The following is a 15112-nucleotide window of genomic DNA, read 5'->3' as shown; positions in this document are numbered from 1 at the left end:
CTTATGTTGCTTAAGTCGCTTTGACTGACCATGTGCGTAGGGTTTCATATTTTGCACTTTAACAACACAACCATTCAATGCTAAGGCTTCCGCCAAAGTGGAACTGTAGAGGAGAGTCTACTGAACAGGCCAGTACTTGCCACATACATTGCTTAAGTTGCATTGACCGACCATCAGCGCAGGGTTCCATACTTCACACTTTAACAACACAACCTTTCAATGCTAAGGCTTCCTGCCAAAATGGAACTGTAGAGGAGAGTCTACTGAACAAGCCAGTACCTGCTGCATACCAGTGCTGCTTTAGACACTTTTTTCTCCTACGAAACGGAAAGTAAGGATCCCTGTAAAGACACACAAAGACCAACCCCACCATTCGAGAAGAAACCCAACCCCAAAATTACCTTTTGGTTTACAGATCTCTGCAAACGAAACCCCGTAGAGCACAACTCCATCTTTATTTACAAAATTAAATCCACAGCTTAAGCCTAGACCGAAGGAAAAGGGACTTCCTGGCAGCAACAGACAGAGAAGGAAAGGGTCGGGATAGGGATCGGGGGCCAAAAGACAGTATTTCGAACAAACCAATGGAGAGGAAGAGAGAAGGGCTAGAACTTGAACTCCTTGTACTTCTTGGCTCCCGCTCTGGTGTCCTGCGGCTGAGCTTTCCGCTTCTTTTGCTGGAAGGGAAAAAGAGAGAAAGCGGTCACCTGGATGGCAATCTAGTCTGGGAATCTGACTGATCCCCCCGAACATGTGTATATTTATGTCTTTCAACCCCTTATTATTATATTTATTATTTATTATAAACATTTATATTTCGCCCTTCTCACCCCGTCATCCACGACAAATCTAATTGGCCTGGTCATCTTTCCTATCTATCAATCTAATCTAATCTAATCTAATCTATCTATCTAACCTATCTATCTGATCTATCTGATCTATCTAATCTATCTAATCTATCTATCTATCTAATCTATCTATCTATCTATCTATCTAATCTAATCTATCTATCTATCAAATCTATCTATTTAATCTATCTATCTATCTATCTAATCTAATCTATCTAATCTATCTAATCTATCTAATATATCAAATCTATCTATCAAATCTATCTATCTATCTATCTATCTATCTAATCTATCTATCTATCTATCAAATCTATCTATCTATCTATCTATCAATCTATCCAATCTATCTAATCTATCTATCTAATCAATCTAATCTATCCAATCTATCCAATCTATCCATCTAATCAATCTTATCAGTCAATCAATCTATCTATCCTATCTATCTATCCTATCTCTATCTATCTATCTATCTATCTATCTATCTATCTATCTATCTAGCCATCTATCTATCTAGCCAATCTATCAATCTATCCATCTAATCAATCTATCAATCAATCTTATCTATCTATCTATCTATCTATCCTATCTATCAATCTATCCATCTATCAATCTTATCAATCTTATCAGTCAATCAATCAATCAATCCTATCTATCTCTATCTATCTAGCCATCTATCCATCTAGCCAATTTATCAATCTATCCATCTAATCAATCTATCAATCTAATGTAATCTATCTATCAATCTAATCTAATCTAATCTATCTATCTATCAATCAATCTAATCAATCTAACTATCCATCCATCCATCCATCTATGTCATTATTTATTTATGTCATTATTTATTTATTTATTATGAGTTTATTTATTGTTTTGTATTACTGTTGTTATTGTTTATTATTGTATTGTGGGCCCAGCTTCATGTAAGCCGCACCGAGTCCCTTGGGAAGATGGTAGCGGGGTACAAATTAAAGTTTTTTTTTTATTATTATTACTATTATTATTATTAACGTCATTTTTATCCCGCCCATTTCAGCCCAAAGGCGACTCAGTTGCGGCGACTTATAGTGGTTGTATAAAATTCATAAAAGTTTTTTTAGGAAAAGGATACCCAAACATGAGCCACAAGATGAGACAGGTAATAAAATGATTATACTATAATTATAATTACCATTACCATTATTATTATTATTATTATTATTATTATTATATGTTTTGTACTTTACTGCAATGTTGTTTATTTTATTGTCGTTTGTATTTTTTTATTTTTTTTGTAATTTATTGTTTGGGCTTGGCGTCATGTGAGCCGCCCCGAGTCCCCGTTGGGGGAGATGGTGGCGGGGTACAAATAAAGTTTATTAAAGATTATTATTATTATTATTATTATTATTATTATTATTATTATTATGTTTTGTACTTTACTAGAATGTTGTTTATTTTATTGTAATTTATATATTTTATTTTTTTGTAATTTGTTGTTTAGGCTTGGCCTCATGTGAGCCGCCCCGAGACCCTGTTGGGGGAGATGATGTTGGGGTACAAATAAAGTTTATTTATTATTATTATTATTATTATTATTATTATTATTATTATTATATGTTTTTGTACTTTACTGCAATGTTGTTTATTTTATTGTAATTTTTTTTTTGTAATTTGTTGTTTGGGCTTGGCCTCATGTGAGCCTCCCCGAGACACCGTTGGGGGAGATGATGTCGGGGTACAAATAAAGGTGATGATGATGATTATATGTTTTGTACTTTACTCCTGGTCAGTCGTAAGGCCGAACAGGGTATAGGGTTACAGCCTGTGCTGGATGGGGTCGCACTCCCCCTGAAGACGCAGGTTCGCAGCTTGGGTGTGACCCTGGACTCATCGCTAAGCCTGGAACCCCAGGTTTCAGCGGTGACCAGGGGAGCATTCGCACAGTTAAAACTTGTGCGCCAGCTGCACCCGTACCTTGGGAAGTCTGACTTGGCCATGGTAGTCCACACTCTGGTTACATCCCATTTAGACTACTGCAACGCTCTCTATGTGGGGTTGCCCTTGAAGACGGCTCAGAAGCTCCAACTAGTCCAACACTCGGCAGCCATGATCTTAACAGGAGCGGAGTGCAGGGAGCATACAACCCCCCTGTTGCGCCAACTCCACTGGCTACCGATCTGCTACCGGGCTCAATTCAAAGTGCTGGCGTTGGCCTTTAAAGCCCTAAATGGTTCCGGCCCAAGCTACCTATCCGACCGCATCTCTGCCTATGAACCCACCAGGACTTTGAGATCTTCCGGGGAGACCCTGCTCTCGATCCCGCCTGCTTCTCAAGCTCGGCTGGCGGGGACGAGAGATAGGGCCTTCTCGGTGGTGGCTCCTCGGCTGTGGAACGCCCTTCCCACGGACATTAAACTAGCACCATCTCTAATGGTATTCCGCAGGAAAGTGAAGACCTGGCTGTTTGAATAATTAGTGCAATGATTGGTTAATGAACACTGCAATGGAACAATGGATGACGAATCTGGAACATGTTTTTGATGATGAGACGACAGTGAATGGGTCGTGTAATGTGTGTTAGGTTGTTAACCGTTTCTATACTGTAGCACTGAATTTTTGCTGTTCGTATTTGTTGTGAACCGTTGTGAATCGCCTTCAGGCTGAGAGCAGCGGTATATAAGTAAGGTAAATAATAAATAATAATAATGTTGTTTATTTTATTGTAATTTGTATTTTTTTTTTTGTAATTTGTTGTTTGGGCTTGGCCTCATATGAGCTGCCCCGAGTCCCCGTTGAGGGAGATGATGTCGGGGTACAAATAAAGATGATGATAATATGTTTTGTACTTTACTGCGATGTTGTTTATTTTTCTCAGCTCTTGTGGGTTTTTTCGGGCTATATGGCCATGTTCTAGAGGCATTTCTCCTGACATTTCGCCTGCATCTATGGAAAGCATCCTCAGAGGTGAGATCTCACCTCTGAGGATGCTTGCCATAGATGCAGGCGAAACGTCAGGAGAAATGCCTCTAGAACATGGCCATATAGCCCGAAAAAACCCACAAGAACTGAGTGATTCCGGCCATGAAAGCCTTCGACAATACGTTGTTTATTTTATTGTAATTTGTATTTTTTTTTTTTTTGTAATTTGTTGTTTGGGCTTGGCCTCATGTGAGCCGCCCCGGGTCCCCGTTGAGGGAGATGATGTCGGGGTACAAATAAAGGTGATGATGATGATATGTTTTGTACTTTGCTGCGATGTTGTTTATTTTATTGTAATTTGTATTTTTTTTTTTTTGGTAATTTGTTGTTTGGGCTTGGCCACATGTGAGCTGCCCCGAGTCCCCGTTTTTAGATTGTGACCTCCCACCCCAAACCTGACCGGTGTTTTGGGGTCCTCTGTACCTTCTGCTTGGCGGCGTGCTCGGCCACCATGTCGCTGAAGTCCTCCTTCTCCACCTGGGCCTGTTGCTCCCGCACGTGCTCCTCGTACTTCTGCGTCATGGCCATGGGGTCCAGCTCCAGCTCCTCGGGGGCCAAAGCCACCTCCACGCCTTGGATCTCCGGCACCGGACCTTTACGGCTCATCACCTAGGGGAGGAAAGTGTCGGAGTAGGCAACCGCAGAAGGGTTAAGGGGGTCGGGTCCCACTAGAAGAGAATGGAATTCTCTGTCTGTTACCGTCGCCATGTCATAGATGTGCGTGGAACCCATCATGGCTCCGCCCACCGTGGCAGTCCGTTTCTCCGGCAGAACGGTGAAGAGCTGCGGCGTCTCGCTGCTGTGGACGAGAGAACGACATCAACAGTGTCATTATGGAGGATCTGGAAGAGCGGTACCGGCAGTACCCGCGTTGACACACGAGAGATCTCCTAACTTTAGATTTACAGCCCGTCCCCCTGCGTGCTTTAAATAAAAAGTATGACCCCCATTTCCACAAAGGATAAATTCTTGGGCTTTGCGTGAAACCTCAGATAATAGCAAACTCTTATTTTTTTCCAAAAAGAGGATTTATTTATTTATCGTGTCAGGAGCAAACCAAACCGTTGTATTGCATTTTTAAACAAACAGACAAAACACAAAGTTTGCAAGCTTGGTAGTTGTTTAAATGTCCTTTGAATAGTATCTGGCCACTTGGAGTGCCTCTGGTGTTGCCGCAAGAAGGTCCTCCATTGTGCATGTGGCAGGGCTCAGGGTGCATTGCAGCAGGTGGTCAGTGGTTTGCTCTTCTCCACACTCGCATGTCGTGGATTCCACTTTGTGGCCCCATTTCTGAAGGTTGGCTCTGCATCTCGTGGGGCCAGAGCGCAGTCTGTTCAGCGCCTTCCAAGTCGCCCCATCTTCTGTGTGCCCAGGGGGGAGTCTCTCATTGGGTATCAGCCATGGATTGAGGTTCTGGGTTTGAGCCTGCCACTTTTGGACTCTCGCTTGCTGAGGTGTTCCAGCAAGTGTCTCTGTAAAGGTAAAGGTAGTCCCCTGACATTAAGTCCAGTCATGTCTGACTCTGAGTCCAGTCATGTCTGACTCTGGGGTGTGGTGCTCATCTCCATTTCTAAGCCGAAGAGCCAGCGTTGTCCGTAGACACCTCCAAGGTCATGTGGCCGGCATGACTGCATGGAGCGCCGTTACCTTCCCGCTGGAGCGGTACCTATTGATCTACTCACATTTGCATGTTTTCGAACTGCTAGGTTGGCAGAAGCTAGGGCTGACAGCGGAAGCTCACGCTGCTCCCCGGAATCGAACCTGCGACCTTTCGATCAGCAAGCTCAGCAGCTCAGTGCTTTAACCCACTGCGCCACCGGGGGTCCAAAGTGTCTCTGTAGATCTTAGAAGACTATTTCTTGATTTAAGTCATTGACGTGCTGGCTGATACCCAAACATGGGATGAGCTGGAGATGTCTCTGCCTTGGTCCTTCCACTATTGGCTGCTGCTTCCCGGCGGATGTCAGGTGGTGCAATACCGGCTAGACAGTGTAATTTCTCCAGTGGTGTAGGGCGCAGACACCCTGTGATAATGCGGCATGTCTCATTAAGAGCCACATAGAATCATAGAATCAAAGAGTTGGAAGAGACCTCATGGGCCATCCAGTCCAACCCCCTGCCAAGAAGCAGGAATATTGCATTCAAATCACCCCTGACAGATGGCCATCCAGCCTCTGCTTAAAAACTTCCAAAGAAGGAGCCTCCACCACACTCCGGGGCAGAGAGTTCCACTGCTGAATGGCTCTCACAGTCAGGAAGTTCTTCCTCGTGTTCAGATGGAATCTCCTCTCTTGTAGTTTGAAGCCATTGTTCCGCGTCCTAGTCTCAGGGAAGCAGAAAACAAGCTTGCTCCCTCCTCCCTGTGGCTTCCTCTCACATATTTATACATGGCTATCATATCCCCTCTCAGCCTTCTCTTCTTCAGGCTAAACATGCCCAGTTCCGTAAGCCGCTCCTCATAGGGCTTGTTCTCCAGACCCTTGATCATTTTAGTCGCCCTCCTCTGGACACATTCCAGCTTGTCAATATCTCTCTTGAATTGTGGTGCCCAGAATTGGACACAATATTCCAGATGTGGTCTAACCAAAGCAGAATAGAGGGGTAGCATGACTTCCTTAGATCTAGACACTATGCTCCTATTGATGCAGGCCAAAATCCCATTGGCTTTTTTTGCCGCCACATCAGATTGTTGGCTCGTGTTTAACTTGTTGTCCACGAGGACTCCAAGATCTTTTTCACACGTACTGCTCTCGAGCCACTGTTTTAGTGTGGTGAGATGTGTTCTTCATTGGGCATGCGTACTCAACAGCAGAGTAGCAAAGCACAAGGCGGATGCCTTCACTGTGTCTGGTTGTGATCCCCAGGCTGTGCCAGTCAGCTTTCATATGATATTGTTTCTAGCGCCCACTTTTTGCTTGATATTCAGGCAGAGCTTCTTGTAGGTCAGGGCACGGTCCAGAGCGACAGAGTGAAGAAGAGGATGCAATGTATAAACAAGGCCCTAACTGAACACGCGAAACAGTGGATGTGTCAAACCACATATATTGGCTCAGTGGATACAGAGGTCATACAGTTTAAGAATCCACAGATTCAAAAACCACAGAAGTAGAAAAGCATCTAATCTATAGACCTAAAAAAGTGAAAATATGTATGTGAGTGTCTGGCTGGGGTGTCCATGTACACAGACAAGCTCCTGTTTCCACAAACAGCTATAGCTCCCATAGTAATAATAATAATAATAATACAGTCCTAGACACTTGGGAAGTGTCCAACGTGTGATTCAATACAACAGCCAGCAGAGTGTCTGCTGTGGACTTATCTTGTTGTGTTTCAAGTAATAATAATTATATTATATTATAATTTTTATATTATAATAATCAATATAAATAAAAATGTAATGTTCGTTTGTGGGATTAACAAAACTAAAAAACCATTGGGCGCATTGACACCAAATTTGGACACAAGACACCTATCAGGCCAACAAGTGACCATCAATCATAAAAACAGTGAAAAACACAGCGGAAAATACTTAAAAGGCCAAAAAAAACCCCAAAATACATTGCAACATATGCGCAAAACCACATATCTATATATTCGCAAACACACATATAAACAAATATACACACGCGCATATATATATATACACACACACACACACACAACACATATATACAGACTGGGCCACAGTAACGCATGGCAGAGGACAGCTAGTAAATATATATATCACTCATAAAAACAGTGAAAAACACAGTGGAAGATACTTAAAAGACCAAAAAAAAAACCAAACCCAAAATACATTGCAACATAAGCGCAAAACCACATATCTATATATTCGCAAACACACATATAAACAAATATACACACGTGTGTGCATATATATATACATACACATCCATACACACACACACACACACACACACACACAAAACACATATATACAGACTGGGCCACAGCAACGCATGGCAGAGGACAGCTAGTATGTATGTATGTATGTATGTATGTATGTATGTATGTATATATACACACACACACACACACATATTGTATATATATATTTATTTTATTTAGAATTATAATAGTAATATATATTACAAGCCAGTAAAGTTGGTCCCTGTGGTGCTCGGCACACTGGGTGCAGTGCCCAAAGACCTTGGCCTGCACTTAAAGACAATCGGGCTTGACAAAATTACCATCTGCCAGCTGCAGAAGGCCACCTTACTGGGATCTACATGCATTATTCACCGATACATCACACAGTCCTAGACACTTTGGAAGTGTCCGACGTGTGATCCAATTCAACAGCCAGCAGAGTGTCTGCTGTGGACTCATCTTGTTGTGTTTCAAATACTACTACTACTACTACTACTACTAATAATAATAATAATAATAATAATAATAATAATTTCTTGCCACTGCACAGCCAGCAGTGATCTTGTTTGTTGTGGATTCATCTTGTGTTTCTAATAATAATAATAATAGTAATAATAATAATAATAATAATTTCTTGCCACTGACCAAATTGACTTCCTTTTCACAAAAGGATTGTAATTGAATCTGTTTCCAATGTCAGATTTGGAATCGATTCGCTGAGGATTCACTGAGTCTTGACATTTTTGGCGCCCGAACAGGGACTGCTAAAAAAAGAGGATAAGTGCCCCACTCACCCATCCATGGCCTCTTCAATCTTCTTCTTACGCAGTTCGATCAGTTCTGGTGTCTCCATTCCAGCGGGAACCGAAGAGAAGCCTCCTGGAGTGATCAGGCCGCTGGGAAGGCAACGGAAGAGAGGGACGTCAAGGTCAAGCTGAGCGCCAATGGGGCTTCAATCCCTCTCCAATGCCAGAAATACAGCTTAATGGTGTAAACATTTGAAAATGTTGACCATTTCCGCTCCCTTGGCAGCAACCTCTCCACAAAAGTCAACACTGACACTGAAATTCCACACCTCCTGAGCTCTGCAAGTGCAGCATTTTCTCGAATGAAGCAGAGAGTGTTTGAGGAACGGGGCATCCATAGGGATACCAAGGTCCTTGTCTATAAAGCTAATGTCCTCCCAGCCCTGCTCTAAGCCTGCGAAACGTGGACTGTCTACAGATGTCAACATTGATGCTGAAAAACAAGACCGTCTGAGCTCTGCGAGTGTAGCATTTTTCCAAATGAAGCAGAGAGTGTTTGAGGAACGGGACATCCGTAGGGATACCAAGGTGCTTGTCTATAAAGCTATTGTCCTCCCAACCCAGCTAAACGCCTGCAAGACGTGGACTGTCTACAGATGTTAACACTGAGACTGAAATACAACACCACCTGAGCTCTGTGAGTGCAGCATTTTTCCGAATGAAGCAGATAATGTTTGAGGACTGGACATCCGTAGGGATATCAAGGTGCTTGTTTATACAGCTATTGTCCTCCCAACCCTGCTCTACGCCTGCGAAATGTGGACTGTCTACAGACGTCAAAATATTTATTTCGGTCATTGACCAGCACAGGAAATAGTGTCACATTTCCAGACAAACCTAGCATGTTTGGTACATTAAAAATAAAAATATAACTACTAAAAACACAATATGGGTGAGGGAGCAGAAGGGGGAACAGGGTAAAAACATACAATGCCCAGATCCATCACCAAATTGTAGATTCAGGGAAGAAGATTACTGGACACACAGTTGACTTTTGGAACTAGTCATTCCCTGGCGGATTTTGTATGCTGCTGCACAGAACTTTGCGACATTGTAGGTTGTAGCTGAATTAGTATCTGCAAGTAGCAGGGAGGTATAAAATTGTCCTGAATGGCCTGGGTGCTTGTCTATCAGAGGTAAGATAAGCCTGGCACGGATATCCCTGTAGAACGGGCACTGGAGGAGCACATGTTCTATTATTTCTACATGACCCGAGTCACAGGGGCAGAGCCTCTCTGGGAAAGGGATCTTCCGGTAGCAGCCTTCGAGTACAGCTGATGGGAGAGCGTGGCATCGGGCCAGGGTGAAAGCCCTTCGATGAATAGGAACCTCTAAGTATGTTAAATATGCCATAGGGGAGGCAAGGTATCTGCTGTCTTCACTGATAAGGAAGCTTGGAGCCGAGGCCAGACGTCAACATTGACACTGAAATGCAACACCGCCTGAGCTCTGCGAGTGCAGCATTTTTCCAAATGAAGCAGAGAGTGTTTGAGGACATGGACATCCGTAGGGACACCAAGGTGCTTGTTTATAAAGCTATTGTCCTCCCAACCCTGCTCTATGCCTGTGAGACGTGGTCTGTCTACAGACGTCGCATGCAACTCCTGGAACGATTCCATCAGCGCTGCCTCCAAAAAATACTCTTGGGAAGACATGCGGACAAATGTCAGCGTGCTGGAAGAAGCAAAGACCACCAGCATCGAAGCGATGGTACTCCGCCACCAACTCCGTTGGACTGGCCATGTTGTCCGGATGCCCGACCACCGTCTCTACTCCGAACTCAAGAATGGAAAACGGAATGTTGGTGGGCAGAAAAAGAGATTGAAAGATGGGTTCAAAATTCTGGCATAGACACTGAGAACTGGGAAGCCCTGGCCCTTGAGCGACCCAGCTGGAGGTCAGCTGTGACCAGCAGTGTTGTAGAATTTGAAGAGGCACGAATGGAGGGCGAAAGAGAGAAACGTGCCAAGAGGAAGGCGCACCAAGCCAACCCCGACCAGGACTGACTTCTACCTAGAAACTGATGCCCTCACTGTGGGAGAAGATGCAGATCAAGAATAGGGCTCCACAGTCACCTACAGACACCACACTTGGAGGACCATCATCCTCGGACTATGAGGGATCGTCTAAGTAAGTAAGTAAGGGGCTTCTTCCCACAAATAAAGAGCAGGTGCGTAACCAACCTGTCTGCCGGGGTGATGAACCCTGTCTCGTCCGGTTTGTCTTCATCGCTGTCTTCATCCTCTTCCTCCTCGGATGATTCCTCGTCCGAGGGCTCCAGCTCCCCCCAAGGGGTCCGGTCGATCTCTTCCTCCTCCGTTTTGGTCTAAACGAGAAAAACAAGGCACTTAGACAGAGAAAGCACCACTTCTGAGCAACACGGAGGACCTGACGATGCAGGATAGATGGAAATATAACACATACCTGAAATTCAGCAGCGTTGGTCCCAAAGACATCGCCGTAGAGAGGCTTCCCAGTCTCATCGACTGGGGGTTTGCCCCATCCGCCAGCATGGTACCCGAATGAACATCCCTGGAGGAAAAGGAGAGGTGGGTAATGAGATTATTATTATTATTATTATTATTACTAGTCGTCCCCTGCCACACGTTGCTGTGGCCCAGTCTGTGTATATGTGTTTTGTGTTATGTATATATATGTGGTTTTGCGCATGTGTTGTAATGTGTTTGTTTTTTTTTAAATTGGCATTTTAAGTCTCTTTTGCTGTGTTTTCTAGTGTTTTTATGAGTTATGGTCACTCTTTGGCCTGATAAGATGTATTGTGTCCAAATTTGGTGTCAATTCGCCCAGTGGTTTTTGAGTTATGTTAATCCCACAAACCAACATTACATTTTTATTTATATAGACTATTGTTATTATTATTATTATATTATCGATATAAATAAAAATGTAATGTTGGCCAAGTTTGGTCCAGATCCATCATTGTTTGAGTCCACAGTGCTCTCTGGATGTGGGTGAACTATAATTTCCAAACCAAGGTCAATGTCCACCAAACCTTTCCAGTTTTTTCTGTTGGTCATGGGAGCCCTGTGTGCTAAGTTTCGCCCAATTCCATCATTGGTGGAGTTCAGAATGCTCTTTGATTGTAGGTAAACTATAAATCCCAGCATCGCCAATTCCCAAATGACAAAATCAATTTTTTTGAGTGGAGGACATACATTAGGTTGTTAGGTGTCTTGTGTCCAAATTTGGTGTCAATTCGCCCAGTGAGTTATGTTAATCCCACAAACCAACATTACATTTCTATTTATATAGACTATTGTTATTATTATTATATTATCGATATAAATAAAAATGTAATGTTGGTTTGTGGTATTCACAGAACTCAAAACCCACTGGACGAATTGACACCAAATTTGGACACAAGACACCTAACAACCCAATGTATGTCCTTCACTCAAAAAAATTGATTTTGTCATTTGGGAGTTGTAGTTGCTGGGATTTATAGTTCACCTACAATCAAAGAGCATTCCGAACCCCACCAACGATGGAATTGAACCAAACTTGGCACACAGTTCTCCCATGACCAACAGAAAATACTGGAAGGGTTTGGTGGGCAGTGACATTGGTTTTGGAGTTGTAGTTCACCTACATCCAGAGATCACTTGTGTTTTGTGTGTGTGTATGTGTGTGTATATATTTGTGAATATATGTGTGTTTGTGTATATTCTGTGTGTGTATATATGCGTGTATATATTTGTGTATATATGTGTTTGTGTTTTGTGTGTGTATATGTGTGTGTATATATTTGTGAATATATATGTGTTTGTGTATATTCTATGTGATTTGTGTGTTTATATATGCATATATGTGTGTGTATATATTTGTGTATGAGTATATATGTGTGTTTGTGTATATTTGTGTATATGTGTTTTGTGTGTGTATATATGCGTATATGTGCATGTATATATTTGTGTATCTATGTGTTTGTGTATATTCTGTGTACATGTTTTGTGTGTTGATATATGCATATGTGTGTATGTATACTTGTGTATGAGTATATATGTGTGTTCGTGTATATTCTGTGTATGTGTGTTTTGTGTGTGTATATATGCGTATGTGCGCTTATATATTTGTGTATATATGCGTTTGTTTTGAGTGTGTATATGTGTGTATATATTTGTGAATATATGTGTGTTTGTGTATATTCTGTGTATGTGTTTTGTGTTTATATATGCATATATGTGTACGTATATATTTGTGTATATGAGTATATATGTGTGTTTGTGTATATTCTGTGTATGCGTTTTGTGTGTGTATATGTGCGTGTATATATTTGTGAATATGTGTTTGTGTATATATTTGTGTATATATGTGTTTGTGTATATTTTGTGTACGTGTTTTGTGTGTTTATATATGCATATATGTGTGTATATATTTGTGTATATGAGTATATATGTGTGTATATATTCTATGTATATGTGTTTTGTGTGTGTATATATGCGTATATGTGTGTGTATATGTGTATATATGTGTGTTTGTGAATATATGTGGTTTTGCGCATGTGTTGTAATGTATTTTTTATTTTTTGGCTTTTAAGTCCTTTCTGCTGTGTTTTTCAGTGTTTTTATGAGTGATGGTCACTCGCTGGCCTGAAAGGTGCCTTGTGTCTAAATTGGGTGTCAATTCGTCCAGTGGTTTTTGAGTTATGCTAATCCCACAAACTGATATTACATTTTTATTTATATAGATTATACAACCTTATGCATTTTGTACAATTAAAAAACTGACTTTTTCAACGCAAGCTAGTTATAAATAAATCCAGGAATGAGTTACTACTGCATTGAGCAAGAAGTCGGAAACATTTGGGAAACAGGTGCTTTGTGCAGACTGATTCGGAATAATGCAAAACACGGCTGCTACTCACCTCTGGAATGGGAGAATTCAAGCCTGGAATCTTGAGGTTGGGATAAGAAGGCGGGGGCCCATAACGCTGCATAGCGATCAGCCAAGGCGGAGGAACTTTGTGTGCATTCTGGGAAAAGAAGAAGAGCCGTCACCATTAGCTCCATAGGCTCGAGATCTTCAATGCTTCTCTCCGTCCTAAAGGCCCACCTTCTCTCCTTTAAAAATGTCAGGAGAAGCTGTTAGAACTAGAGAAGTCTACACATTTTACTTTAACCAGTAAAGTGAAATACCTAGGGATTACTCTAACAGCAAGTAATATACAGCTAGTTAAGAATAATTATGAACAGATTTGGAAAGAGATCTCTAGGAAATTGCAAAAATGGAAGCAACTCAAGCTAAGTTTACTGGGGAGGGTTGCTTTAATAAAGATGAAGATCTTACCGAAGATGATCTACATGTTCCAAATGCTGCCGATACTTAGAACCAACCATTACTTTGTAAGATGGAAAAGAGAATTGCAGCAATTTATTTGGCAAGGGAAAAATAGCAGGATTAAATATTCGACGCAGATTGATGCAAGGGAGAGGGGCGGCCTGACCCTACCAGATTTCCAGCTATATTTTGAGGCCGCTGCATTGGTATGGGTAAGGGAGTGGGCAACTCTTAAAAGGAAAAAACTCCTGAATCTAGAAGGTGCCGAGCTAAGGAGAGGCTGGCATGCCTATTTATGGCATGGAAAGGCCAAAATAGAAAAGAGTTTTAGCAGCCATATCATCAGAGCCGCGCTCCTGAAGGTGTGGGAAAGGTACAAAATAATGTTCTACACTAAAACGCCACTATGGTTCTCCCCTATGGAGGCCTTTCATAAAAGGGAAATACCTAGCAGTAGCTGGCACACATATAAAGTACTACTGAAAAAGGAACAAAACCAGTATAGAATGAAGTCAAGAGAAGAAATGAAGTCCCTAGATGTCAATTTTTCCTGGTTCCACTATCATCAGGCTAGGGACAGCTTTAAGGAGGACAATAGAGTAGGTTTTGCAACAACAGACTCCTTTTGGGATAGAGTTATGGAGAAGGAGAGGAAGGTGATAAAAACTCTTTACCAAAAACTGTTGGAATGGAGGACGGAAAAGGAACTTATTAAAGAAAACATGATTGCATGGGCATTGGATGTGAAACACACCATCTTGTTGAGGGACTGGGAAGCAATTTGGAAACACAAAATAAGGCTTACAAAATCTGTACTTATCAAAGAAAGCTGGTACAAGATGTATACACGATGGTACCTAACACCGGTAAGGGTAGCAAAATTCCGCCATGGTGGTAGTAACTTATGCTGGAAATGCGGTATAAAAGTGGGTACATTTTTACACTGTTGGTGGGATTGCAAAAAAGTAAAAGAATTCTGGAAGGAAGTCCATTGAAATGTGCAGGGGATCCTGCAAATAAAGTTTGAAATGAAGGCAGAATATTATCTTTTACATCTACTGGACTTTGAAATGGGGAAAAATAACGAGAGTTTATTATTTCATCTCTCAGCTGCAGCGCGAATAGCAATGGCGAGCAAATGGAAACTGAAAGAATTGCCATCATTGGACGTTTGGCTACTTAAAATAAGGGATCTTATGGAGCTAGACACATTATCTAATATGTTAGATGATATAAGCGTAAAGAGAAAAATAGATTGGTATCCACTTAGAAGATTTCTTAAAGAAAAGAAAAATTTATATGTATGAGTTTTTTTTTGGATTATTGTCGACT

The 15112-nt window shown here is 41.7% G+C and overlaps 1 protein-coding gene across 1 annotated transcript in view; it reads right to left on the bottom strand.

Annotated features, from left to right (window-relative positions):
- Nucleotides 1-436: 436 nt before the first annotated feature.
- SF3B2 (splicing factor 3b subunit 2) overlaps nt 437-15112 on the bottom strand; it is a 41666-nt gene continuing 26990 nt past the window's right edge. The window contains exons 15-21 of the mRNA XM_060758368.2: nt 13368-13475; nt 10907-11014; nt 10666-10808; nt 8471-8572; nt 4506-4605; nt 4230-4415; nt 437-677 (exon numbers count right to left, since the gene is read on the bottom strand). Of these exons, the coding sequence (XP_060614351.1) occupies nt 606-677; nt 4230-4415; nt 4506-4605; nt 8471-8572; nt 10666-10808; nt 10907-11014; nt 13368-13475 (819 nt within the window). The 3' untranslated portion in view covers nt 437-605. The remainder of the gene's footprint in view (nt 678-4229; nt 4416-4505; nt 4606-8470; nt 8573-10665; nt 10809-10906; nt 11015-13367; nt 13476-15112) is intronic.

This window comes from Anolis sagrei, chromosome 12, assembly GCF_037176765.1.
Source record: "Anolis sagrei isolate rAnoSag1 chromosome 12, rAnoSag1.mat, whole genome shotgun sequence".
Classification (NCBI taxonomy): domain Eukaryota; kingdom Metazoa; phylum Chordata; class Lepidosauria; order Squamata; family Dactyloidae; genus Anolis; species Anolis sagrei.
This window is presented reverse-complemented; position numbering and strand designations above follow the sequence as displayed.